Source organism: Leptosomus discolor, chromosome 4 (assembly GCF_034619465.1).
Source record: "Leptosomus discolor isolate bLepDis1 chromosome 4, bLepDis1.hap2, whole genome shotgun sequence".
Taxonomy (NCBI): Eukaryota; Metazoa; Chordata; class Aves; order Leptosomiformes; family Leptosomidae; genus Leptosomus; species Leptosomus discolor.
The window spans coordinates 19,519,106-19,546,828 of record NC_141394.1 but is presented as its reverse complement, the minus strand read 5'-3'; the positions used below and the strand labels follow the sequence as shown (position 1 = coordinate 19,546,828).

At 37.6% G+C, this 27,723-nt stretch overlaps 1 protein-coding gene across 5 annotated transcripts; it reads right to left on the bottom strand.

Moving 5' to 3' along the window:
- On the bottom strand, nucleotides 1-26,652 carry CLGN (calmegin). Of its 5 annotated transcripts, XM_086464599.1 has the most exons (16): nucleotides 26,633-26,652; nucleotides 24,396-24,574; nucleotides 23,427-23,497; nucleotides 20,264-20,322; nucleotides 16,368-16,509; nucleotides 15,463-15,544; nucleotides 13,978-14,170; nucleotides 11,944-12,133; nucleotides 11,199-11,312; nucleotides 10,011-10,167; nucleotides 9,129-9,344; nucleotides 7,425-7,544; nucleotides 7,098-7,242; nucleotides 5,187-5,261; nucleotides 2,808-2,929; nucleotides 1-1,101 (listed from the first exon to the last, which is right to left on the bottom strand). In XM_086464599.1, the coding sequence occupies exons 2-16, from the start codon at nucleotides 24,555-24,557 to the stop codon at nucleotides 1,021-1,023; spliced, it is 1,929 nt and encodes a 642-aa protein (XP_086320725.1). In that variant the 5' UTR covers nucleotides 24,558-24,574; nucleotides 26,633-26,652; the 3' UTR covers nucleotides 1-1,020. The 5 variants fall into 5 exon arrangements, with proteins under 5 accessions (XP_086320725.1, XP_086320726.1, XP_086320727.1 ...); XM_086464600.1 differs by lacking the exon at nucleotides 5,187-5,261 and having other exon boundaries at nucleotides 2,808-2,926; XM_086464601.1 differs by lacking the exons at nucleotides 5,187-5,261; nucleotides 7,425-7,544 and having other exon boundaries at nucleotides 2,808-2,926.
- Between the last annotated feature and the right edge of the window lie 1,071 nt (nucleotides 26,653-27,723).

Below are 27,723 nucleotides of genomic sequence, written 5' to 3'. Positions count from 1 at the left end.
TCTAGTGACTGCAGTTTTATTGTTTGCTTTAATATACAGCCAGACTTTAACAAAACAAACTTTTACAATATGCAGTTTATTTAAACTATATTATGAGAATGCCCAGTTACTCACATCTGTAAAAAACTTAATCCATCAAAAATTCTTATCTATAGTAATAAATTTCATGTTAAGCAAGAATTATTAAATATTTTTAGGAGGCAATGTACACTTAGCAAGTATTCTATAAACAGAGGTTATACCACTCTGTCTTGGAACATGAGAACTATAAAAGTTTGAAAAAAATTTCTGTATATCACTTCTGCAGATTGGCTATCTGCATTCAAAACTAAAACAAGTCACATCAATTACCACTTGTTCTGTAAGTACTCTGTTTTAAAATATCTCTTAAAAATAAATTACTGTAACCAGTGTCTAAAGTGAACAGGAGACTACCCATGTAACAAGATCAACTAAAATAAATAATTTACAATAAAAATTGTTGCTAACACTAAATCATTATACAAAAAACAATTATTGCATTTAGCTCTGCACCGAAAAAAACCTTTTCTCATAGCAATGTGAACTGCTGCAGATGCTACATCTATACTATCGTCCTCTTTTAGCCGAAAAGTGTAAACAGCTAATTTTGTGCTAGAGCTGCAAAAATATTATAATTTACTCATGTTTTTAAAAAATATTTAGAGTAAGTTTATCTCCAACTAATACTAATTTCTAGGAATCTTCAAATCTTAAGAATCTTCAACTTAAAATCAGCTGGCCAACTAGTAATTTCACTTTTATTCTGAATTTGAAACATCAGCTAACTCCTCACAGATAGTACTTCTCCTTAAAAAAAAAAAGGGAATAAGGAAGTTTGGGAAGGTTAAAAGGAGGTCAGAGAATTAAAGTAGGAGGTTAAGTAGCAATGAGTCCCCCTTTTTCCTTCAAATCTCAGGAACTTGCATCCTGTCAGGCCCACTGAAGTGGCATACCAGAAGTTACCATTATCTAGCCCTGCCAATACTAGCTGGAAGCAACTCAGTCCTTTCGTACTCTTCTTTTGCGCACTGACTTCAGTGAACCATCTCTGGAACCTGTGCTTTCATCAGCTTCTTTCATCTGGGAAAAAAAAAAAAAACAAAAACTTTCAGCATTAAAATTTTAAACCAATTTTAATTTAATTATTGAAATGTGTATGTTACTTTATGCCTCCTCCCTACTTCCCCAGTCATATTATCACTAAATGCAACAAGTGATAGCATGACTTTTTTCCACAATACAAATCTAACAATAAATAAAGTGGGTAGAAGACTTTCTTTTCCTTTCTATGTTCAGAAGGAAGAGAACAGTCTATCTAAACTGATGTCAGAAATTTGGTTTTGTGCATTTTTTCACTGGTTTAAAAGCAGTGACTTTTCAATGAATTTAGCAACTTCCTTAAAAAGCACATCCTGTACCAATTTTACTTTCCACTTCTTAAGAAAGAAGCATTTAAAATGTTCTAACTGCTGCCTTTGGAGAGCTACAAATAGAAAAGCTGTTCTTAAATCAGATGTGTTGTTCTCAGTTTAAAAGCAATTAGCTTACAGAGGGCGCACGAAAAGCCTTCCCAACATGAACTCCGATCTCAGGCAACGCATTGCTTCACTTCCCCGCATCACCTAATGGGAAGCACCTCATTCAGAAGGAACAGCTCGCAGAATGTGGCATAACCTGAGTGAAGACATGGTGTACACAACATCTCCCAAGTAGGTCACTAGCTAACTCATGAGAGAAACTTGCACGCCCTGAGAATACCCAGAGAAGAGCACGCCATAACCTCGTTGTGATACTGCGTGACAGCATACACGCACTCAGGTCTTGTTACTGCTTTCACAAAGAGTCACATGCATCTTAATGGGGTTCATCAGATGCTGTATTCCCAGGTAAACGTACAAGGAAGAAAACCAACTTCTTAGAGGAACAAGAGGAAGTACTGGATAAGGGGTAATTAACGAAGAATTTTGGTGCTGAAACAATGCAGCCTCATGCAAGGTACAGCTTCCTAGAGGAGTTTTATATGAAAAGGAGTTAACGCTACATTAAACAGCTCCCCACGTCTGGGAAGGTACTCATTTGCGGAGTGCCAAGCACAAGATGACCAACAGAAATACTGGGGGTGGAACTGAAGCTTTTCAGACATACCGGTTTCTAAACAAAAGGATAGCGAGTAGTTGACAGCAAGAAAAACACACACTAATTCCATTCTACAATATTATTATCTGAAAAACATTTTATAGATTATCTGGTGACTGGATTAATCTGCATAAGAAAAATGAAACCGGAGGTGCTGAATTCAAAACCAGTATGGTCATTTTGCTTAAAAGGTTATTTTGGAATTAAGAACAAAAACTGAAAGCTTAAGGTTTTTCTAGGTCTCACTGAAAGGCTGTTTGGTTAGAAGCACATGTTCCCCCAATTAAGTAGCACAGCAAAAAGACACTGACATCTACCGCACCATCTAAATTTTCAAGACTTGCAATTCATTTAATAAGCTGTTAAAAACTATACTCCTGTAAAAATGTTTCAAGACCTGAATGATCACTTCTATACTATACTTAATTTTACAACAGATACCATTTCCTAGCCAAAATTACACAGGTAGAGACATGTTTCACAATCCTATACAGAGCATTTGAAGTATGAAACTCAAATAAAAACACATCCCAACCTCAGGATTTGTTTTATGGCTGAACAGGAGAACTTGTTGCAGGTAACTAGGCTTAGTCAGAAGTGCAATGCTGGACAAGGTCAAGGAGAAAATAAGGGAAAACACCTAGATTTACCTCATCTTCTGAGCCAGATTTATTTGACTTATCACCTTCTTCTTGACTTCCATCTGCAACTTCATTTTCTTCTTCTTCATCATCGTCATCAATATCATCACCACCTTCACCCTCATCTTCTGCAGAAGAAATTATTTTTACTTTGTAAACAGGCCTGTATTAAAAATGCACTATATCCAGACATACCAGTAAGGCAAAGAAGTTCTTAGACTTTAATTTCAGTCTTAGAATGAACTGCTTGTTTACAATAACCCATAAACACTCTGTGCTTACACCCTTTCGTATGCATTATTGCAACGCAGAAACTAGTCAGAAAAACACCGTACTCCCCCCTCAGCTCACTCGAAGTACGTCCAGCTTGCACTGCTAGGATAAAACTATTCACAAAAAGCAGTAAGCTTTCTGTGAGACCTGGCGTGAGTTAGACCTTTGAACCAACAGCAACTGGAGAGGAGAAAAAAGTTTTAAAAAGTGCCTTTTTACCCTCCAGAATTCTCTGGACAAACTATAGGCAAAGTAACGTAGAGGCGGCAGTTTCTACTTTCTTACTGAGGCCATGTCACTGCACTAGACAGCAGCACATGCACCGAATATTGTGAATTCCAGGCTGCTCTCTGATCAGCACATAGGCTGCCCTTCTAAGGAAACCAACTCTCTAGGTTCTGCATGTTTTGTGAAGGAGACCAGGCACCCAGCTGTTTTAATTTCCACTTTGGGCTTCAGTACTTCCAAGCTGGCATTCCCATGCCTGCATTTTTGGTGTCTATGCTCATTATAAGTACTAAACCTCAGCAACCACAGCATGATTCAAAGAAAAGTTACTGGGGTTTGGCAAGTCTCTTCCTTTACTTCAAACTGAGGTCTTGAATTGAGAACTTCTAGAAATTGCATACCCTTTGCAATACTCTATCAAAAGTAAACAAGAAATTATATCTAAATCTGATAGAAAGGATATAAGACAGCATTTTACAACTTAACAGTCTGCCAGTGGCTCAGTTAAAGAGTAATGAAGCAGTGCTCAATTCTATCCTTGTCAGGTCATGCCTTCATCTAATAAGTACTACTTCAGCGTTAAAAAAAAACAAAACAAAACCCACAAAAATCAAAAAGCCAGCACCCACCCCCACCCCCAATTCTTACTGTTTCAGCTCAGTAAAACTGAAACAAAAGCAGCCATATAAATTCAGATGGTAGTCACATATAAGATGCCAGTCCCCTGATTCTTGGTGACGAAAATCTAGAAAACCCTAATTTATTAAAATACTTGAGACTTCTGTAGGAGTACCAAAAAAACTTTGCCTACAGTATAGCTATAAATTCAGCTAAACAGTTCATAACAATTAGTGAAGCTGTAAGAAATTAGTTTTGCCATCTGTAAATACACCTCATACATGTCTACAATAATGTCTCTCCTATTGTTATCAAAAGAAGAAATACAACAAAAAGAGATCATAATAGATGTAGACAAAGATTTCTGTTCTAAAAATAAGCTCTTAACAGAAGAGCTTGGCAAAAACTCACAAAGTCTTTGCTCATATTCTAATGAAGAGATCAGAAAATTTAAATGATGCAAATCCAGCAACTCCTGTAAGTACTAATTTCAATAGAGGGGATAAACCAAACCAAAACAAAAAACTTCAGACATTAGAAGTAGTAAAGCCAGAACTGGACAACTATACTATTTAAAATCATTAATCTTAATTTAGTCTAGTACTAATTTAAACAGTATTTCATATAAATAAATGCATAACTTCACAAATAAGTTCAGACTGTGCCCCTGAAATTCCATTTCTTGGCAACACTCTTTTACTTCCTGGAATATTTTTCTAGAGGGCAAGGAAAGCAAGAAGACAAAGACAACAAGTGGACAAGTCAAGAACACATCAACCTTTAGCAATGCCACAAAAATTAACATAGAACAAAAACAAAACAGTAAATCCCATGGACAACGTCCTTCAAGAAGCACTCTGCCAGCAACTCATTCTCACTAGAGCCAAAGAAATCTACAAGCGTTTCTGAAATTTGCTATTTTGCCACACTTTTTTTTCTTTCCTTTTTTTTATTGGCCCCATGATAAAATGCACATCTCAAGTCACTCAGTATTCCACAGCTCAAACCCTGTTACCTTCCACTCCAGAAAACAAAGCAGCAGATAATGATTATAAAGGAAAATTATTAGGATCCAGAGACTAGTAGAAAACACTTATGACTACAGATACCATGCTGAGGAACCTCAGAGGAAACTCACATCCATATCTGATGAGAGCTGGCATCCACCAGCTTGAAGTTCCACCATCAACAAGGAAGCAGAGGGAAAAACCCAGGCAGGAGAGACCATTTTCAAGCCCTGGCCCAAATTACTTCCCTTTCCCAGTACCTAATGAGAAGCCTCCCTTCCCATCTTCTTTGTATCCTCTATAAGCTCTCTTTTTGTCTCCTCCATTTCTCTTCTCTCTGTAGCAAAAAGAATCAGCAGGAGGAGGCACAAGACAAATTCTCTAATGCTTTCAGATATGAAGAGGCAAAAGAGTGATAGAAAAAAAGGGAAGATTTCAACCTGTAAATGTAGAAGGTGGCAGGAAGCTATGGGAAGCTAAGCGAGTCTTCTCAAAGAAAAAGAAACCGGGAACTCATATGACAGCAACATGTAATCCTTCCCTCTGAAGCCCAGAATTCACTTGAAAACCTTGGAGTAGTCATACAAAAGCTAGTTGTATTAGTTTTACTCTGTGTTCAGTTCAGCAACTAAAAGTAAAGGTCTAAAATGGAAACCACTTTTGAAACATCATGAACAGCTGTTCCAAGTGGAATACTTTAAAAAAATTGTGGGAGCTAAACAGCACTCTCCTGCGATTGCCTGGACCTTATTTCTAACATTCAAACATCTACTTTAACATATTAAGTGATGTGTTGTAGTTAACTAAATTAACTGACTGACTTACAGAAGAATATTGGCAGGCAGGTATCTCTGACAGCCTTGCAACAGTAGCATAGTAGCTACAGAACGTATCTATGGTCTGCATCAAGACTGAGGTAAAAGAAAACAGATTCTCCAATTCAGAATCAAAGAGCAGGTAAAGTAGAGTAAGATCAAAAAGAAAATGGAGGAAGATACAATGCTGAAAGGCATAAAAAATATCTATGTAGCATAATTATAATAATAAAATGCCTAGGTAAGGTGTTCAAATGGTAAGGCAGATGGACTAAACTTGGTGTGGCAAACATTGTGCCAACAACGTCCTCAATTCTGTAAATACTGGCATGGGAACATCTGATGCCGAGTAAACTTTTAAGTCATACAGGCAGAAGCCATCAACACTCATGGAGCATAGTGCAGAGACAGACAAAATCCACAATGTGGAAAAAAAAAAAAAAAAAGAATGTCTGCTAGGTTCCTAACTTTCCATGCCAGTCACTTATCCTTACGTTTTTTCCTACGAAGCAAGGGTGAAGTAAGAGGCAGAATCTTGTAGAGGTCTGAGGCCAAGGATTTTCTCATGGAAGTCAAGATAATGCACTGAAAGTCAGGTGATTTGCTTTTTATTCATTACTATGGACTCAGGGAAATGCTAACAGAACATCAAAGCTATAGTTGAACAGTACCAGTAACCTTCAGTACAGTAGCACAAGAAGATTTTATCCTCGGGTGCCGAAGTATAGCTCAGCCTCCCAAATCACTGGCTCCTCCCTTGGGGCAGCGGGACAGGCCGCTGCAGGCCCGCAATGCACTGCTAGAGCGCCACGCAGAGGAAGACACAGACTGCAGTATTTCGAGCCTACTGTATTTTCAGGCTTTCACGAGAGTTACTAAAGTCAGCGCCAACAGACTAGTTCAAGGCACAACCCTCCCACAGAGGAATAAGCAGGAAGACTTAAAGCGTTAAAGACTTAAAGCTATTCCAGACACATTTTAAACACAACAATGTGACCTTAACCACTCCAGGTATATGTATCTGAACTGTCCACATGTGTTCAATGCACGAAATACTTAGAAGGGAGAAAACACGCATCACTTCTACAAACATAACAAGACTGTTGGAAGCACATTAATTTCTTGAAAGCGAAAAAATACTGAAGAGCGCCTTGCTTTCTACTTGTATTTATCAAAGGGCTATTAGCCATGGAATGCCACTCGCTGGAATTTGTCCAAGAGAAAAAGAAGACTCAGAGGAAGGCAGATTTTGCATATTCTAAGATAACCGGTTGTAATTACTGGCAATGCAATCCATGAACTAGTCCTATTCATGTCTTTATATTTATTCAAACTGTAAGCTGGCTTGCTCATCTTACCATCTTCAGCAGTATCTTCATTTTCTTTTTCTTCTTCTAATTCTATTTCATCATCTTCAAACTCCTCTCTCTCTTGTTTTAGTTCTCCCTTTGTAATTGGCTTACATATATCAGGTTTTTTGAAGTCAGTATCTTCATCTGTTTTCTACAACAAATTAAAAAAATCAATTTACATTTAAACTCAAATTAAGAATTAAACACAACAGCCACTGTAAGCTAAGCAATGCCAATGGCATATTAGAAGTGCATATTGTTGCACAGATGCTAACAGTTTTCAAATAAAGCATTAGAATAAAACTAAATAAAAATATAATAAATTTCTCTAACCTTCGCTGGCCAGCAGAACAACACCCCTAGGCCAACAGGGAGAGCTAAAGTCAAGATGTAAAGAACCCAGAGCCATGGGTGGTCTTCTGCAGCAGTCACCAGTTGACTAAACATACCGGGCTACATTAAAAACAATTAAGAAAAAAAAAATTGTATTTGCATCCCTTTCAACACTTCAGTAAGTTTATAAAGTGTACTGTATATATTTTAAGCTTTATGTTGCCCAAAGAAAACCCTTCTTTACCTTTACTTTTTAATGACTCAACCAATATTGGATTTCAATACTAGTAAAGTAACAACCTGACAGACTGCAAACAAATAGCAGGTGCTATTTAAGGAGGAACAAACCTGGTACTCCAAACATACTAGACTGGCCACTACTCAATTTTGTAAAGCAACATTCAGAGTCTTGGCAACCTCACATTTTACACCCTTTCCAGCTACTCTGTTCTTCCCCCACGCTGTGCTGACTCAGCTGAATGCTCCCAAGGCGTCAAGAACCTCAGAGCAGCATCCAGCCTCCTGAAAAGCAATGTCCTGCTCCAGCTGTGCTACCACGTTCTCTCCTTTGACAGCCAATTATTCGGGGACTAAATTGTCCTCCCAGCCCAGCTCTGACTTACACGGTAGAGGCAGGTAGGCAAGCGCCTGGTCCAGTAAGACCTCTGGAAAGGGTACACCAGCAGCTACGGTAGGAAGTTTGAGAGGCACAGTGGAGGGAGGGGACTCAAAGATTGTGTGTGCAGGTATAGATGCAGGTCCAGACATAAACCCAAACACTTCAGAAAAGGGCAAGGCTGTGGGAAGAGGTGGCTCTCCTAACTGCATCGGCAGATATGCTGTTGCTACTTGCTCACCCTGTAACAAATAGCAGGTGTCAGGAATTGGCCACACTTGCCACCAACCCCTTGTTTCTTTGCCACAACATCAGGCCTGCTCTTGCCACTCAATCAAAGAAAACACAGGACTGTTAGAAAGAACCTGTAGTCGGTAAAGGCAGCCACTAGAGGGGCACACGATCCCGCATGTCGGGAAGAGCGCTAGAAAAAACCGCGGTGGCTGGCCAAGTGCAGCCTACAAACAACATGCGGACGCACGGACACACAGAAGAACAGACACAGCTCCCTAAGACATACGTGTACTCTTTTCAGAGCTGCATAATATACATCTAAGCAGCCAAAGGCCTAAGATTATTAAACAGAAAAAACACATGAGTATTTATCCATTCCTCATGGGAGGGAAACATGTGAAGAACATACACAATAGAATTAGCTGGGGGGGGGCACAGGAAAGGGGGGGGCGCAAAGGGGGGCGGGTGCAAAGGCGGCGGGCGGGGCAAGGAAGGGGGGGGGCAAGGAAGAAAAAGGAAAAAGAGGTCTTTAAGTGTAAGTCATGGCTTTCATTTGCAGACAGGTACTGAATTTCTAGTATCATTGTGAAGAGCAGAAGACTCACTAACTATAATGAAGCCAATTTTTCACTAGATGTTTAAGTAAAACGTTGTACCCTTTTAATTTCAAGGGGATCTTGATCTGAGAAAGGTAAAAGGCCAAACTATAAGGAAAAAACCTGACTGCAGTTACTTGGCAAGACTATTAGTTGCAGACAAATTAATATTCTGTCAGCATTAATTGACAGAAAATTCTTCCAACAGCACATCTTCCTCACTACTTTTGGCTGCCAAGAACACAGCAAAGTTTATACCTCATTAGCACTTGCCACCAATTTCTTCAAGCCCCAGCCATCTGCTGCCCAACGATCTGCTACTTCTTTTTCTGAACAGATAATGAAGTTATCGAAGTAGATATCAGGTGTCATAGACCAGAGTTCTAAACCAATAGCACTGACAGTGGTCATCTTGAAGGGGTGATGATCTTCAAAATAGTCCGGGTTAGGTATTTTTCGAGGGCTCCAGATTCCCTTATAAGGAAAAAAAAAAAAAAGTAATCACATTACCTATACCTCACTAAAAATCAAACTGTGAAACAAATTTTAAAATAATTAGAACTTCACAACGATTTTAAAAGCATTATTTAAAGAGACAAGCACTAGCGTTTAACCTACATAAAACCAGAATTGGAAATAGCCTATAGGATTTTGGCAGATAGGTCTCAAGTTTCTGGTTTAGGGCAGACCTCTTAAAATTATTATTTTTTTTATCCACACAGGGTTTCAGTAATAACTGACTGTACAAAGTATCTCTGTTCTTCCTGGTACTGTCATTCCAGGTACAGTCTTTGTAAGCTACCTAGTTTAATTCTAGGAAACAAATTTCCTATTACTGCAGGAAAATAAGACATTGGTATTACTTCTTTCTCTAGTCTCTCCTTATGTAATATATAGTTTTGGCTTTTGTTCATCAGCACAGCAAAAGCAACTCAGAGAAATTGTTTTAATACAGGAAGCATTTCTATTTCCCAGCACACTGAAAGAAAAAGCAAATTAAATACAAAAAAAAGCTGAAAATGTGAGGGTATTCAGACTCATTCTAAAATATAAATATACTGTAAGAAAGCCTAGATAAATACACTACTTTGACTTGCCTGCTCTGTACCTTTTAACAACAACCTACAATATTGCTATTACCTGATAGTTAGGATTATCTACCATAGGTGCTTTCCATTTTCCTTTATAATTTGGGTTATTCTTCATGGGACGCACCCAGTGTCCACAACCAGGTGCAGTCTCACACTTTGGATTAGGGATCTGAGGGGCTTCCCACTCCCCATCCATTTCTTCATCCCTACAGGAAAAAAAAAAAAATTACAAACTGATTTGAGACTGCACTGGTCTGAACACCAGCAGTCAGTCTGAAGTTAGGGTCCACACACATTTTGCTATAACCACTTCAGAATTTTGACCAGCTCACAGAACTCCACCCAACAGCAGAAACACTTTTTTTTTAGGATTTTCTAAAGGTAACAGGCCAAGAGGGTCCAGAGAAGGGCCACAGAGACGATCAAAGGACTGGGAAGCCTGCCACATAAGGAAAGGCTGAGAGAACTGGGTTTGTTCAGCCTTGAGAAAAGAAGGCTTAGGGGAGACCTTATCACCATGTGCCAGTATTTAAAGGGTGGCTACAAAGAAGATGGAGACTCCCTTTCTACCAGGAGTCACATAGAAAAGACTCCGGGTAATGGGTACGAGTTCCTCCTGGGGAGATTCCGATTGGACACAAAAGGAAAGTTTGGCACAAAGAGATCAGCCACTGGAATAATCTCCCCAGGGAAGCGGTGGATTCCCCAACATTGGACATTTCCAAGATTCAGCTGGACAGGGTGCTGGGCCATCTTGTCTAGACCGTGCTTTTGCCAAGAAAGGTTGGACCGGACAATTCCTGAGGTCCCTTCCAACCTGGTATTCTATGATAATTCTGTGATATATCCCTGCATCTGCAGACAGCTTGAAACACTTCTCTGTAAGATGCTTAGAGATCCCTTTGAGACTATTCTATGATGATTTCAAGTTATCAACTTAAACTGTTTCACGGTTTAACATTGTCACAAATTCTTTCAAAGGGGCACTTCACATTTTTTTTCGTTTCTGTATCTTCAGAAAACAAAAGGCAATGGACATGTTCATGTTTTCTTAAAGCAGTCCCCCAAAACAACAAATATTTAGCCTACCTTACACATTCCAACTTACTACCTCAAAAGACAATGAGATTTGGATTGGCTTCTGATCCACAACTCAATTTGCCATAGAGAACAGGCAGGTTTATCGGTTTATCTACAAGACACATTAACAACCTGCATTTATTGATCAAGTTCTTACCAGTCCTTTGGTTTTTTTGCATTAGGGTCTGGAACATACTGTGGTTCATCATCAAGCCATCCCTCAGGTTTAACAGCATCAGGATCTTCTATTTTGGCAGGCTCGTCTTCATCCCTTCAATTACAGACTTACGTTAGAAAATACAGCAGCCTGACACTGAACCAATGTTCTGTTCAGAGGACTACAACTGGCATGAAAGGGATGATTTTTTCAAAGGCACAACAGAATTAGACTCACTGATCACGAGAATCAGACATCCAATTATCTGTTTATAAATATCTGAATTATATTTACATTGTTTCAAAGTACTACTTCGCACAGAAATTGCTGCCATCAACTGGCAGGTGTCAGTCAGGTCTTCCCATTAAGTTTTTCCCTCCTCTTCCTGAGTTGCCGTATGAAGAGTAGTTCACACAGAAGGAAATAGAAATCATTGACTGTGAATTAAGACTATATGGTGAAAAAACCCACACCCTCTTGCTAATCTTTCAGGTACAGTAATCTTATGTTATTACTTGCAACCATATAGGGTACAAATCAGCAAAAAGCACAATTTTTTATTTCTCTCCTTGGAAGATGACCAGATCCTTGTATCCATCTCAACTACGTTTTCCAACTTCAGTGCTTTTAGTAGTGAAACATATCCCTATTGTCATTAGCAAAAACCAAATTAAAACCAGTCAAATCTTTCAAATGAATAATCTGCATGTAAAAAGTACTGTACAGATAAAAATCTTCTCCTTACCAGTCATCCGGTTTGACAGCATTCGGATCAGGTATTTTTGGTCTCTCATCCCAATCATCAGGCTTCTTATCACTAGGATCCTCTATTTCTTTGGGAGGGTTTACTGAAGGAACCATATCCTCAAGAAGGCTTCCTTTACTGACAACCGATTGGTCGATTAACATTTCAAATGTATCATCTGGTTTTAGCACTAAATTGAAGAAATTTGTATTAGAGAAACAAGGGAAGCATTCATTTTACAAATATCTTTAACCAAAACCTTTATAATAAGCACAGACCTAGACAAATAACAGCAACCAGGATCCTTACTAGCAGAGCAGGAGACAGACTCCCCACCCAGGTACTGGATCTGGACACAAAACATTACTGTGGGGATATGTGACCAGTATCGGGCCCCCAAAAATGAAACCTCTAGCAAATTCAATTGCTGAAACACATCCAAGCACACTCCAAGAAATTTTTCAAAAACCTACCATTTGGCCAAACTTCTGCTTTCTTTATTTATTTAAAAACACCAACATTGAAAGACAAACCTCTGCCCCAAAAGGCATCTCTGCTACCAAATGACAATTTCACATCTGAAAGCATGGAAACACAAGAACTGTGTCAGTAACACAGCTGAAGGGCATCCAAGCAGTATTTTCTCTGATTCAAATCTGACAGCCATTCCCCTCAAACGCCAGGCTGCAAATACAGAAAATGATCTTCAAATGCTAAAGTATTTTAGCAAGTGTGAGTAACTGGGAAGCCAGGGTCATAGAACTGAGCAGCATCAGATCCAGTAACAGACATTGTATCCAGATCCATTTCTAATAACCAGTGAGCACAATTATAAGTGATTAACAAGTATATTCAAATGTCCATTCAACACAACAAAGATTATTAATTCAAAATAAATACTATTCCACTTTTATGACAGTTTTATGAAGATGGGTGATGAAAACCAGAGTAACAGTCTCACAATGACTGTCTGATAGTATCTAATGAAGCTCTTGCAACCTAAAAGTTTTCAACAGTATTAAAACATCCAAAAATGCAAAAATTAACCTACCATATCACTTTGGATACAACAAAGAATTTATTTTTAAACTTCTGTTATTAGTCACATAATGCATTAGAATCACGCAGCTCTATGGAGTCTGTCTGAACAATTATAACACAATAAATCAAATCTAAGTTTAAGTATCTTTAATCATAATTTCAAATGAACAACCTGAATACAGGAATACATGCATTCCTTTACCACAAGAACAGTGTTTTGTTTCACTTATTCCTATTATCTAAAAGCCAAAGTCTGCTATGCCACACTACAGTAATCTATTTTAAAAAACAGTAGGTTTCCCCACAGCACAGCAGTTGAACGTGCCTTCCATTATTATTCAATGGAAGTTCAAAAGTATAGGCAATTTAGCTAGATTTGCAGTATGCCACAGATTAGCATATTCTTCTCTGATTGTTTATTCTTCCTCAGAAATTAGAAAAAGGGGAAGAACAAAGAAATTAAACTTTCATCTCTGCTATACTGTTCATTGGTACAGAAAGAGATGTCACATGAATTAAAACCAGCCCATATTCACTCGCCTGCAGAGAATGCGGTAACATATCTGTTCATGCACACTGCTGCAGATGCAGGTGTTAGTTAACACATGGAGGACACTGGTGGGCGGCGTGCTGCAGATTTATCTGAATTCCTAGAATATCGGACAGTTGTGCATCTTTTATAATCTTAACAGAAATATTTTTATCATAGTAAGTACTGAAAATATTAATCAATTCTTCACCCTAAAGGCTGGCCAGGGCTGGTACATTTTTTCCTGTAATTGAATATTAAACAGCAGCATTTGAAAGTCACTTTTATGTCCTGCAGTTAAGTTCAGTCATTAAATCATTTAAGACCAAATCACTAAGCAACCACCACTCAGAATTAACAGACTGTTACAAACAAAAAAGCAGACACAAATACAAGCTTCACTGAACAGAAACACACTTTTAATCTCCCCTTTCCAATTTAAACTTATAAGAATTAAACAGTACCAAGAGTATATAGATGAGTCTTCTTGTCCAAATAGAATTTTTTTAGGTCTACGTCAGGACGTTTTGCATGTTTTTCATCATAATCCCCAGTTTTAGGGTTCTTATGTCTGAAGATGAAGTGTAGTTTGTAATCTTCTCCACATTTATCTGGTCCAAACATAATAGTATAAGGTGTTTTGTCAAAAAAGTATTCCTGTAGAAGCAAGAAAGCTGAGCATGTGTTATACTGTACATTTTGTGAAGTCATTTTGGGTACTACTTCTCCTTGATGCTTTGGCATACAGCATAGTTACCTTTTCCTAAAAGGTAACTGAGAATTGGTAGGGTAAATCATGGAAGGACTTGAACAGTCCTTTTGAGTTGCTGGGTGCTCTGTTATCAGGGAATAGACTAACGGTAGAGATCACTGAAGCCTCTCCAAAGGAAGAGGAATGTATTTATTTAGACCTTACCCTTACATTAAGTAGAAACGCCTGTCACGAATCAAAACACCCCAGTATCTATATCCTTCTGCAAACATTACACTGAAAGATGGAAGGGAACTAGCTACCGTTCTTCATAATGATTTTATTTTTCAATACAGATAAAGCCCAGGATATTATTATCCAGTATTTTATCAGTCTTCTTGCTCCAAATTAAGCAACAACAAACAACTCTGAAAATACCAGTTAGTCTCCTTCAGAGCATGTTGCATTAAGCTGTTTAGATACATATTTATCAACTATTTCTATGATTTTTGTATTTGGAACACAGAGTAACATGCTGCCTTAACATTCTTAAGCAATTGCTTGGAGAAAGATGACCACTTGATTTCTGGAAGTTTTATTCTTCTGCCATAAATGTGTTGCTTGAGATGAGTCTCTACTTTTAATTTTTTTTTGAATGCAAAGTAAAACATTTTCATTTTATGCACTACAGAAGTGCTTGTGTTTTTTTTGTCTGGTCCCGTTTACAACATTCCACAGTCTTAGGAAAATGACACTGATGAGAATTAAAAATAATTAACTGACTATTCTAATAGCAATAATCGTATACACAACATTGAGACATGTCCAATTTTTAAGTTAAACAACAAAGAGAGAACGTCGACTCTTAAGTGACCTCATCACACCGCCAGTGAAATTCCAAAACCAGAACTATTAATTCTAACCTTCTGAAATTCACATTGAGATTTGCGTGAATATATCTCTTAATAGTTTGAAGTTTTAGACTACCTGTAAGTTTCATTAAAATAAATAGAAATTATAAGTAGAATAAAGTTATCAAATATTCTAGCAGTAAAAAATGCACAGCTCCAAAGGTTTTCTGTATATATAATCAATTATATGTATATAATTACTTTGCCCAATCTTCTGCTTAAACATTTGGGAAGCTTTTAAGAATTTAGGAAGCATTAGGAATTAATTTCTTATTGACATTTCACAAGAACAATTATGCACTCCTCAAACAAATAACTGATAGCAAATGTTAAGTAAGAGGACATACCAGATTCAAGTCATCACTACTGGAGAGAAGTTTAATGTATGCACCACCACAGTCAATGCCTTCTTGAAAATTCACTTCATATCTGGGCAAAGAGCAAGTTAAGAAAAAGCATTCCAAGTATCAGACCAATACGAATTAACCTCTCACTGCAGTTCTAATTATGAAAACATTACGACTGTGTATTAGTCACTAATGTCAAAACACTTCTACGTGACCAAAAGGTTTAATTGCCACACAAGCTAATATAGCAGAGACGTCAATCAAAAACTGTCACAGTAGCAATTGCTATAGTTGGTATCACCAGGAAGAAAAGTTTCAAGGTGGTATCAACCAAGGTGCAAACAGCAAAGCAAAGGAGAAATGGGCAAGAGTTCTAGAAAGTCTGTGCCATCTTTGAAACTGCCCATATGACACACTGAATTTAGAGAATCATGGATATGTCTGCAAGTACAACAAAGCAAGTCTGAATAGCAGAAAAACAGGAGTCATACTGCCATGGTGCTCACCATCACCAATATTGCACTAATGCTTTCAAGATTCAAGTTGCTTTTACAGAGCTACACAGAAGTATTCTGCAAGAGGAAAAACACTGTACTCAAATGACATATGATTTACATCTTTCAGAACAAGACTGAAAAGTAATGAGCTTTTTCAGCAATCTTGTAAAGTATGAAATTTCTGTCCAAAAATATTTCAAAAGAGTTTAAATATCACTTCTTAACACTTGTAGTACAATCTTACTTGATTATTAAATCATTCATGATTACAGTTCTGATAGCTCTGGATATGCTAGGTCAACGTTATATGGAAGTCAGTATTTTTCTACAGGGATTCACATTACTTCCTTGCCTTAAAGATTTTAATGGTAATTAATATTAAGTAAAAAAACCTGAGGGATTACTTACTGAACAATCAAAGGTTTACTATCGAAAAGAAATGCCTTTGTTAGCATAGTTGATATTGCATGATGTTTTGCCACCGATTTTAACACTAATCCTCTGTCTCCAGGCATTGTGTTTTCTTTCAGCTCTTCTACTTCCCATCTTCCTAAAACACACACAGAGTCTATGAAAAAAAATGTAGGCTGAAACAAAGAAATCCTAACTCTTTGCTTTCAATAAGGCTAACAGCAAATAAAATAAAGACTCGCTGCCAAAGTAGGGAAGAAATCTTGACATCTGATGCCAAAGTAGTTAAACAATAATCATCCAATTAATTACTGGTAATTCTACCATGAATACAAAATGTTACTCAAGTCCAGCTTACACTTCCCCAAATTAAATGCTCAACAGCACTCCAATACAAGAAAACCATTCAAGGTACACAAATTTGCTGCTCACATCTTTGTATCAAATCAGTGACAGAATGTTTTAACTAGCACTTTTCAATAATTAGAAACCACTAGAAATCCAGCTCCACAGCTAATGATAAAATAAAAACTCTGTTATGCCGAAGATCCACATAACCCAATGTTCTGGCTCAGACAGCAAGGAGGAATAAAAGCTTAGAGAAAAAGAGTACAAGTAGTTGTAACAACAAGTGACAAGCTTTTTTATTTTTCTTTCCCCAAGTAGCTATTTGTACAGCAATAAAAATCCCAGTTTCATAACTGTTACAGCCAAAAGAAAGTAAGCTATCAAAATCTCAGGTTTATGTGTAAAACAATTTTCCAACTGAAAAAGCCACCCATGAACTCCAAAGCAGGAAAGAACCACATCCTTATCATAAGCCACCATAAACCAATGAAACTGAATAGAAAAATGTAAACATAGAACATAAAATGTTTTTACATCACAAAACAATTAAGTTTATTGCACAAACCTATATTATGTGTTAATATCCATTGGATTTCTGTTTAATTGTAATATTGCTTGAAAGGACCAATACATTTTAGATATGTCATTTTATTCAAGCTCAATGCTTGCATTTATAATATACAGACTGTTTCAAAGCTCTGGTTCATATTTAATGAGTTTTATTGTAAAAGTCTATTTCAACCTTAAGAAACTGGCAGATAATTAGAGAGATGCCTACACTTTGGGTATACATAGCTCTACACAGAAAAGCCCACTCTCCCTTTTCACCAAAAAGGTGTTAGTTCTAGCCAGTTAAGATAATGCTAGCTTTCAGTATTATAAAGACAGTACATGTATAAAGTATACATTACTCCTTGCTCTTCTCAAATTTATAGAAATGTACAAGAAAACTTTAATAATGTAGATCTGTATCTTGGTATCCCACAATGCCTAGAGGAACGTAAAATATTTCTCCAGATTTTTAGACTTATTCTCACATAAAAGCATTAGTCATAGAATCACAGAATGGTTTGGGTTGGAAGGGACCTCAAAGATCATCTAGTTCCAACCCCCTGCCATGGGCAGGGACCCCTTCCACTAGACCAGGTTGCTCAAAGCCCCATCCAACCTGGCCTTGAACACTGTCAGGGAGGGGGCAGCCACAGCTTCTCTGGGCAACCTGTGCCAGTGTCTCACCACCCCCACAGGAAAGAATGTCTTTCTAATATTTAATCTAAATCTCCCCTCTTTCAGTTTGAAACCATTACCCCTCATCCTATGACTAGACTTCGTGATAAGGAGTCCTTCCCCACCTTTCCCGCAGGCCCCCTGTAAGTACTGGTAGGCCCCTATAAGGTCTCCCCAGAGCCTTCTCTTCTCCAGGCTGAACAACCCCAGCTCTCTCAGCCTGTTCTCACAGGGGAGGTGCTCCAGCCCCTGATCATCTTCATGGTCCTCCTCTGGACCCATTCGAGCAGGTCCATATCTCTCCTGTGCTGGGGGCCCCAGAGCTGGATGCAGCACTGCAGGTGGCATCTCACCAGAGCAGAGGGAGAGAATCACCTCCCTCGACCTGCTGGCCACACTTCTCCTGATGCAGCCCAGAATGCTACTGGCTTTCTGGGCTGCGAGCACACATTGCTGCCTCATATTCAGTTTTTCATCCAGCAGCACCCCCAAGTCCTTTTCCTCAGGTCTGCTCTCGATCCACTCATCGCCCTAGTCACAAGGCACTGTGTAAGCTAGATACCTGCATGGTTCCTCTCCTCCTGCTTATATGGAATTAGAATCTTTCAGATCAAATCTAATCACATGGAAGATTAAGCTTCCCCACCACTGAAGTCTTTCCAAGAATTATCAGATTTTTATCTTAAAGACAAACAAACATGACTACAGCTTTAAAAATAAAAGATTATATTATTATAAATTCTCCGAGTTTGGGAAAAATACAGTTGATTACACACATGGCCAATATCTAAAGAACAAGATTTTTAAAAGGGCAGTTATATTTTCTCAGAGATTAGCACCACAAGATTCACTGATTTTTTTTTTTTTCCCCAGGAGTGAACACAGCAAAAAAGAAAAGACTACTTTTACAGTTCACTGTAATCTTGAAACAAGCATGTGTCAATGTGAACGTAAAGAAGAAAACAAGTTCTTCAGCATGTGTTTTAGAGAAGATTCATAAACTGTAAAATCCAAATGAAACAGCTATTTACTTTTATTCAACTGAAGTGTGATTTGTGAAAGGTCATTAAGGAAAGGCAGTTATGTATTTCAACAACAAATCTCTAGTTTCTTCTAGTCTGCTAAACAGGAGGGAGGAGAATTCCCTCCTTTTCAATAGTGTTCATTCCTGGAAACTAAGACCAAGCAATAATACTAGGCAAAACACCACTGCCAAGAAAAAAAATACATGGAAAAAAGTCAGAAAGGTCTTTTCACCACACGCTTTGTTAAATCTTGAATTGTCTGGGTGACTTTAAGCAAATATGACCTTTTGACATCGGAGACAATTTCTACCTAATATGAGGCCAAATATTCAGAGAGACTTCAGTTCTTACAAGCACCTCATCTGTATGGCTATCTCCTCTGCAACTTCTTTATTTTCACCAGTTACTCTGGTAATTGCTACACCTAAAAACTTCCGTTCTGTACTGTTTTGCCGAAGTCCTACAAGTTTCGTTTGCTTACCACTTTCTATTAACATTAATTGATTTAATTTGACATAAAAGCAGTAGCAAATACTCTTCTTTTGCAGCAGAAACTTTTTCTGTTCTCCCCACTTTCTCTTGAATGAAATAAATTCAGGCTGCAAAATTATTGCCACAGATCATACATCTGTCAAACAGTTTAAAATTACACTCAAGCAGGCAATCCTGGCTTAGGAATTATAAATCAAATGCAAACCTCAATGATAAAAACCACCAAAACAACTTTTTAAGTTTTGCTTTCCAAATTTGTTTTAGACTAGTGTAAAAATAAACTGTACACAAACCACTAGAGAAGCCTACATTCAAGCACAGAGAATCTGGAAAAGTATTTTAAAGAAAAACATCATTCAGCTTAACTTTTTTTGTTTTGGAGGCTAGACTGGGAGACCAACCCATGAATCAGCAGGAGAGACACAGCAACATGGAACATGCTGCTTTAGAAACATGTTTAACAGCTGAAACTGCAGTGGCAAATCTCTCTGTCATGATTTCAGAGAAGGTAGTTCTCAAGAAGCACTATTCACAAACAACGAATACTGAATATTCAGGTGCCAGAGGGTATTCTACTATTAATCATTGCAATAGATTGTTGGGATGACAAAAAAAAAAAAAATCTTCACGCTAAGTAACCCAAAGAGCAACACTTCACATCTCAGTTTCGGTACAACAGTCATTATACAACATTTTTGAGCTATGTCATCTAGGTTTTCAAAGCGTAAGGGGCAGTTATTTCTCAAAGAGCAACAGAACATCAGAAACAATACAGTGGAAGTAAACATTAAAATTGCTTACCATCATATTTAGCAATGTTATCATCTGTGTCTTCTTTCTTGGTTTTAGACAACACCCACCTAAAACAAGACATGTACTCATCATTGAACTTATCTATGCAAAGCTGTATTAGGCAACAAGCACAGGAAAAACAGCTTTCGCTTCTGGGCTGTGAACCTATCAGAATGATTTTGACAGTCAGCATCATGGAATTTGATGTAGTTCAAAGAATGTGAAAAGAAAAATTAAAATAGGTTAACCTAATATAGCATTTCAAAACACTTCCTAAGAAGTATATGTAACTCTGAAGCAATTCAATTATTCTGAATAAACTTCAGCTTTATATACAAGCTGAGTTTGTTAGAATGTAAGAACATTATGTAAGCATATAACATCAAAAATACATGGAAAATAGCAAGGGTCAAGTGTAAAACCTTCAGTATAAGGAAAGGAAAAAATCACCCAAAGAAACCTTGATGCTATCTGACAGTAACGGTACACATGCAGAGCAGAGGACAAAAGGAAGGGGTAAAAGTGTCCAAGCGACAAATGCAATTATGCACTGAACAGATTCCAAATGTACTGCACACAGGGGATCCCAATAGGGTAAACAAACTCCTGATCTCCTTGGTACTATGAACAAGGCAAACTCAGCTTATCAGATTGAGGTTACCAAAGAGAGATGCATGTACCCTACACACAAAGTGTTCATTTGGAGGAGGAAAAAAAATAAAATAAAGGGAAAAAAAGGGCAGTCCACCCCATCTGGTCATACAGTGGTTCTATCCTGAGCCATGCACAGGAATATCTTAAGCCAACAGTGTCACTGAACTCGTTATTGTATCAACTACAATACGACATTCTCATGATTAACTCTGTAAAGAACTATTTTCATTCATTTTGAACTATCCTCTGCATGGAGTATTCCGGGGATGAATACTTTATCTTTTCTGCTTGAATTTCAGTCAAATTTGTTCGCTGTTAACTCATTAACAGAGATGCTGGAAAAGCTTCACAGTATAAATGGCAAGCTGGATCCTTGGTCTACCAGGAGAAAAGACCAATAAGGAAATAAAGCAACTCTATAAGTCATGCAGAAGATTTTCAAGGCTCATTCTCAAAAAAGCTGGTGATTAACCTAGTCAATTTATATCGACTCTCTTCCCTCATTTTAGAGTATAAAGGCAACATGCTGCTTACTTTCTCATATATCTTAGTTCCATACTTGGCATTCTTAAGTAAATTATGTACAGCTAGACCAAAAAATCCTAAGCATTGCAGCTAAAGCTTTGGATATTAGATTTAGGAGGAAGAGAAACTAATCTTTGAACAGATCTCGCACAGCTAGAAACTGGGATGAATGATATCATTCAAGTATCCCAGTTAAGTTTTGCATTTGTTAATCAGGGCTTTCAGTTGTTTGGGGGCGTGGTTTTTGTTTGTTTGTTTTGTTGTGTTTGGGGTTTTTTTTTTAAATAACCATTATCACCTCTTCTACTTAATCACTTTTCCTGTCATCATTGGTACTGCTTTTGTATTGCACTTCTCAACATTTACAAGTGACTTATCCTTAAGATAAGTGATACACTGAAGACAGGAGCTTGTTATTTTCCTTCTGCATTTGGTCTAAAGTAACAAAAATAAGAAAATATGAAAGAACATAATGTGAGTAACAACTGACCAATGTTCAGTGGCCTGAAGTTCCCTATAACTCCACAGAAGAGAACAGTTTAGAAACAGTTGGAAAAACGGAGTAAGATTCAACCTACAAAAGTTACTGGTGCCTGCTACCATGTTATTTTGTTTACAGTTTAAGTTGTTCATCCTCAACAGCCATACACAGCTTATGACAGTATAACCTCACTCCTACAGTAGTTGGATCTCAGTCTTCTCATAGGAAGTTAAAAACAGGCAGCTTTAAGTTCCACCATAATGAATGTATCACATTGCATCTCCTTTCACCTCTCTGTCTGGCTCTTCACAGGAGAGTTAGTTTTTCTTCATCAATTTTAGTAACATACAAAACCACCTTTTTTCATGACTCTTCACAAATCAAAAGACAGCTCTTACATTCAACAGCATCAAAGTGTACAGGAAAAAAATATACCAATAACAAGACCTGATTTGTCATTAAAACCCAGAGACTTCCATATTGTAAAAGCTTTTCTGATAGCAAGAAGGTACTCTTAACAGCTCACCACACCAGCTCTTACTAAAGAGATTTCTAGTGCAATCACAGGTTCTACCTGGACACACACTTACCTGAGCCAGTGATGGTATGCTACCCTGGCTTGATTCAAAACAGCAAAGTCAGTGATCATACGGACCACATTTACATGGTACTCATTTGGTTTTCCTTTATATTCTACATTCTTTACATCTGAGCTAGAAAGAGGACTGAAAGCCAAGTTGAAGTCTATTCCAGAAACAGAAAGTAATATATTATATTCACTGTCACTGACAGCGCATTGCTGGCAACTGACTATAGCTCACAATACACAGCTTTTCACTGAGCAACACAAGTCACCCAGTAGCAGTTACTCCTTACATTGCCATACTGTTGGAAGAAATCTTACAAGATATAGTCAAGACAAAAATTTCTGGCTTAAGATTTGTTGAGATAAACCTGAAGATTTTTCTAAAATTTAAATCCAGTAAGGTCAAACTACCTAAGAACGCTACAGCAGTCTCATAAATATCTAATTCTTACCGAGTATGGGAAGCAATACAATAAATTAATAAAATATTGCTAAAAAAGGTCTTCCCCGATAAAGGTTTTATCTATAATGGTGAAGGCACTGCCTTCTTACACATACCTAAGTGCACGTGAAGAGGAAGAAAGAGTTCGCTATTGCAGCATAATGGCTATGCACTTCACCTTGCAGCTAGTTAAACTCAACTAGCTAATCTTTAAGTTGTATTATTTTTCTTAATGTCCACAAACCCAGAGTTTATTAGAAGCTTTCTTAAAACACAAAAAAATAGCAACATAACTGAAATGTTAACTGTCCAGCTTAACATTATGACATATTTGGAGCAAGCATTACCAGCCATCCCAATTCTAACCCCTGTAAAAATTAATTTTTATAAAGGTACTAGCAGAAAAATTAATACAAAATAAGTCCTGCCACTATAAGTTACACTGCTGAAAGTAAAAATTTAACTTTTTAAGGCATAAACTTACCCAGCCAATACTCCATCAAAGGTTTCTGTAAAATATACTTCCCCAGTTGGCTTTGGAGTCTGGTACACAACCTAAAAAACATGCACAGATACATGCTCTAACATAAATCATAATTTTTTTATTTGAAAGACACTATCACACCTCCAGAAGTAGTCCACCAGACAGACCATCAGATTTTGTTCAACAGAAACAGCTAGCAGCATAAAACACCCTTCCCTGCCCCCGCCACGGCCCTCTCATTTCTACAGTTTGGGTGCATCCTTCTAACTGCGTAATTTCACATCTGTGAATTTTAAAAATTGCTTCTCATGTTCAAAGCTCATAACTAAAGTACTGTTACACATCTTACATGTAACAAAAACCCAGAAAATGTACTAAACTGGCACCAATCCTCTGCTTCCTCTTATTTCTTTCTATATGTGTTTTCCATTCTTCTGTTTTCCTGTCTACTTGGCACATTACAGTTGGGCTACACAGAAAAAAAAAATAAATTTATGAGTATCGCCCACATCTACCATGAAGTACAGCATAACAAATGCAGAGAGATTTTCTGGGAATAAAAACCATGTCAAAAGGCAGCTGTGACTGATGAAATCAAGAACCTGGTCTGAAGTCAAAATCTCATAAAGACCAAGATGCTTTCTTCTCTAGAAATGGTGTGTCAGGACTTAGAATAAAAGGTTCCGTATCTCGATTGAAGCACAGACTGGCAAAGCCACCTTCATGACCATCCACGCCAGGCAGATCCGATTTTACACTTTGGCATAGCAGAATCGTTCATTAAGCTTGTCCTACATGTCACATACAACAACTGAAAAACTCAGACTGGTGGGTTTCACACCCGCTCACTTGTCAACTGTGTCTTAACTTGCTCTTTTTTAAATGCATTTGCCCACTAATTTCTCTACTAGTTATAACTACGTATCTTATCATTAAACAAGCTTTAACTAAAGACTTCTGTAATCTTACCTCTAAGGAAGATTTATCTCTGTCAACATCAGCTTCTTGAGACTGCTTGTCAAAATCCTCCACTTCAACATCTGCATCCAGAGTTTCTTCGTTTTCAATTTCTGCAGTCACTGAGCTAATTATCAGGAAGCCCAAGCACAGCCAGTCCCACTGGAAGTGCATCCTGGTTATCTGAAGAACTGAAAGTTTTAAATTTTAAATATCATTGCAAGGATATTATCAATACTATTTCAATTTTAACCAAGACTGTATCTCCAAGAGAAAAAAAACCACATAAAATAATAAGAAATAAAATATTGTCACTGTAGAATTTTAGTCAAGTGCTGTATTTTAACTTGAAAAATTTCTTACTACACAGTCCTGATTCAAGACTCTTTTTCTCCCTCCTGATGTCCCTCAGGAAGTGCTTGTAGCCTGTTCCCTCTTCTTGCCAGGCCATAAATCTAACAAAGATTTGACAGTCGTATGTATGTGTTTTTAAGAACTAAGTAAGACTGCTTTTATTTTTCTCATTCCTTAACAATCTGAACAAGCAATCAAATTGAATCAGTCTCTACAGTATAGCAAAAAGTAACATCCCTTTCATTAGGGAAAATCAAATCGACAGATTTAGGATGTATTAGGATCCACTGCCAGAATTACTTATTTGTGCTGGGCCCTTCTTCCCCCGTCTACGTTTAGATGAGTGCAGAGTTTGTACCAACTCCAGCTGTGTCAAAAGAAAGTTTAAGATTGTTTCAGAAGATATTTTGTTTCAAAATTATCCAATAAGCATAAAAATTTAAGCTTAAATGCAAATATCTTTCTAATTTCAGGGAAATCTGAAAATCTTTAATCTGCGCAAGTATGAATGTCAATAGGAGATTAACCACCCCAGCCTCCCGATCCAATCTGCCACGAAACAGAAAAGATTGTTGCCCAGTATTTTTTGCTTCACATCTAACACATACAAATCCAGTTTTATATTGAGTATGCAGTGGTTTGGAGCAGCGTAGTATCAAGCATGTGCCTATGCACGTTTCCTCAACAACCTTGCCGAAAATGCTTCTTTCTGAATTTGTTTTTGTATGAATTTGGAAACAGATACCACTGCACAGGTACTTATGCTTTGGCTCTTATTAATTTCTATCCGCAGTGAGTTTAAAAAGAAAGATAAATACTGATATTTAGTTTGCTATTGTAAGACATTTTCAAACCTTGCATTACTTTTAGCCACTACCAGTCATATCCTGCTACTGAGGTGCTTTCTGTGCCTGAGAAAGCAGTCACCCTCTTAGTTACATCATCGCTCTTTAGAGATTAAATTGTTTACTACTACAACCCTAAATATCCCAGCAATTCATGATACCACCTCATACAGAAGTGCGAGTCTCTTTCTTCCTGGCTCTATCAGATTGGCTAAGCAATTCAAACATTAGAATTGCACCAATAATTGTTTATCATTCAATTTGTAACATCTGCAAGTTCCATCAAGCAACACATCTAGAGATCAAACAGTACCAGGGCTAAAAGACCCCACATGTCAGTACGAGTGTACTACAAATGTCCAAAAAGAAAACTTTTTTTTTCCTTATTCCTTTTAAGACCTATTAATTTAATATTGACAGCACTGATTATACTTAGAGCCAACACCCAAAAGTATCATGAAGTGTTTCACACACTAGTACTATGTCAATACTAGGAAATCATCAAAAGCCTCCCTTCTTGGGACAAACACCTATCTCCCACAAAATTACATTAATTATGTTACCATTTCTTTTTCCTCCCCCACTATTACCCACAATCCATGCCACTCTTTGTGGGTCTTTTCACCCTGCTGTGTATTTTGCTTGAGGATGGCAAGTCTACGGTTCCCTCTTTTCTCAGTTATTAACAAATAATTTTACTTGCGGTTTTGTATTTTTTTTTAATTTTAGTTAAGAACTACAGATATTGTTAATTCATAGATCTCCTTGGCCAATTCTAGAACCTAAAATAATCTTGCGCTGAAGATTTAAAGTCATTCAGTTTATCATTCGTGAACATTGAACCTCACGGTGCCCTTCTGAACACCTCTGGTCTGGAGGCTATCGCACTGAAGTTTTACCATTACCATTTTCTTCTCCTTGATCACCATATTAGGACAAACAGTGGAAGAATTTCATACCAATACCTTCTGGGACTCCTTAGCTCTTAGCTAAAGTGGCATATATTGATCAAGTATTAAGACTTGCTTTTTCAGCATAAAACTTGCCTACCTTACTTTAGCTAGTTTGTCATGCAGGTGGTCTCCTCCTCTTCTCCTAAAGCAGACAAAAAGAGACATCTTTCTTTGTCAATACTTTCACTCACATAGCTGCAGTTCTATTGTAATTAGCCCCATCCACTTCTGTTCCACACACAGACTAGCAAGGGCACCCAAGAAATCAGACTAGTACTCACCTTTCCACACAGTTCCCTTCCAAAACTCCTGATGCTTTCACTTCACTCATGCCAAGTCTTACCAGTACTCCCTGATCCTAGCCTAGGACTTCCCTAATTTCATTCAGTTTTCAATTATATCTCTTACTTTTCCCCTTCAAGAAGAGAAGGCACTTTTTTTGACACTTTCAAAATAATCCCAGAAACATCAAAATTGTTACCAAGAACAATCAGCTTTCACTCAGTTGCCAGGCATAGACAGTTTTAAGCAAGACCATCACATCTTCTACTTTTGTGAACTCTGCCAGCACTACAGTCTTAGAATACGAAATAAATCTTTCGACTAAGCCTTGGAGTTTTTGGTCTCAAAATGGAACTTCACACGACACATTTAATTGTCTTTAAAACCTACTGAACTTTCCTAATTAAAAACCTATGATATTTTTTTCTTATTCTTTCCTCAAAGTGACCATAAAAACAAGCCAAAAGGATCCCCATTGTTAAAAGTTCCTCAATGCAACAAAGCAAGTATTCCCAGTCTATGGCACTTGCACCAACACCAAACACGTTTAGTAGCAGTCTTGGACTAAACGCCAAAGACCCGTGACTTCCAAACCATCTTTCAGGGAGCTACATCACATAGGTAATTGCAAAACCATACCTCTGGGGAGCAGTTTCAATTAGGAGTGTGATATAGCTATAGTACGTTCCATGGAAGAACTAGATAGCTGATCTCCATTCTGAAAAGCTGTCATCATAGAAGTTGAGTCACAGAAACTTATCCAATAATAATTACATCTCCAAAAGGGGATTCTCGGTTGGTCCTTTTGGGATGGGCAGCTTATATCCAGCTTTCTCTAGATAAACACATTGACAATTCTGTCAATATATATAACTTCAGACCTGTAATTTTAAACTTAATTTTTTG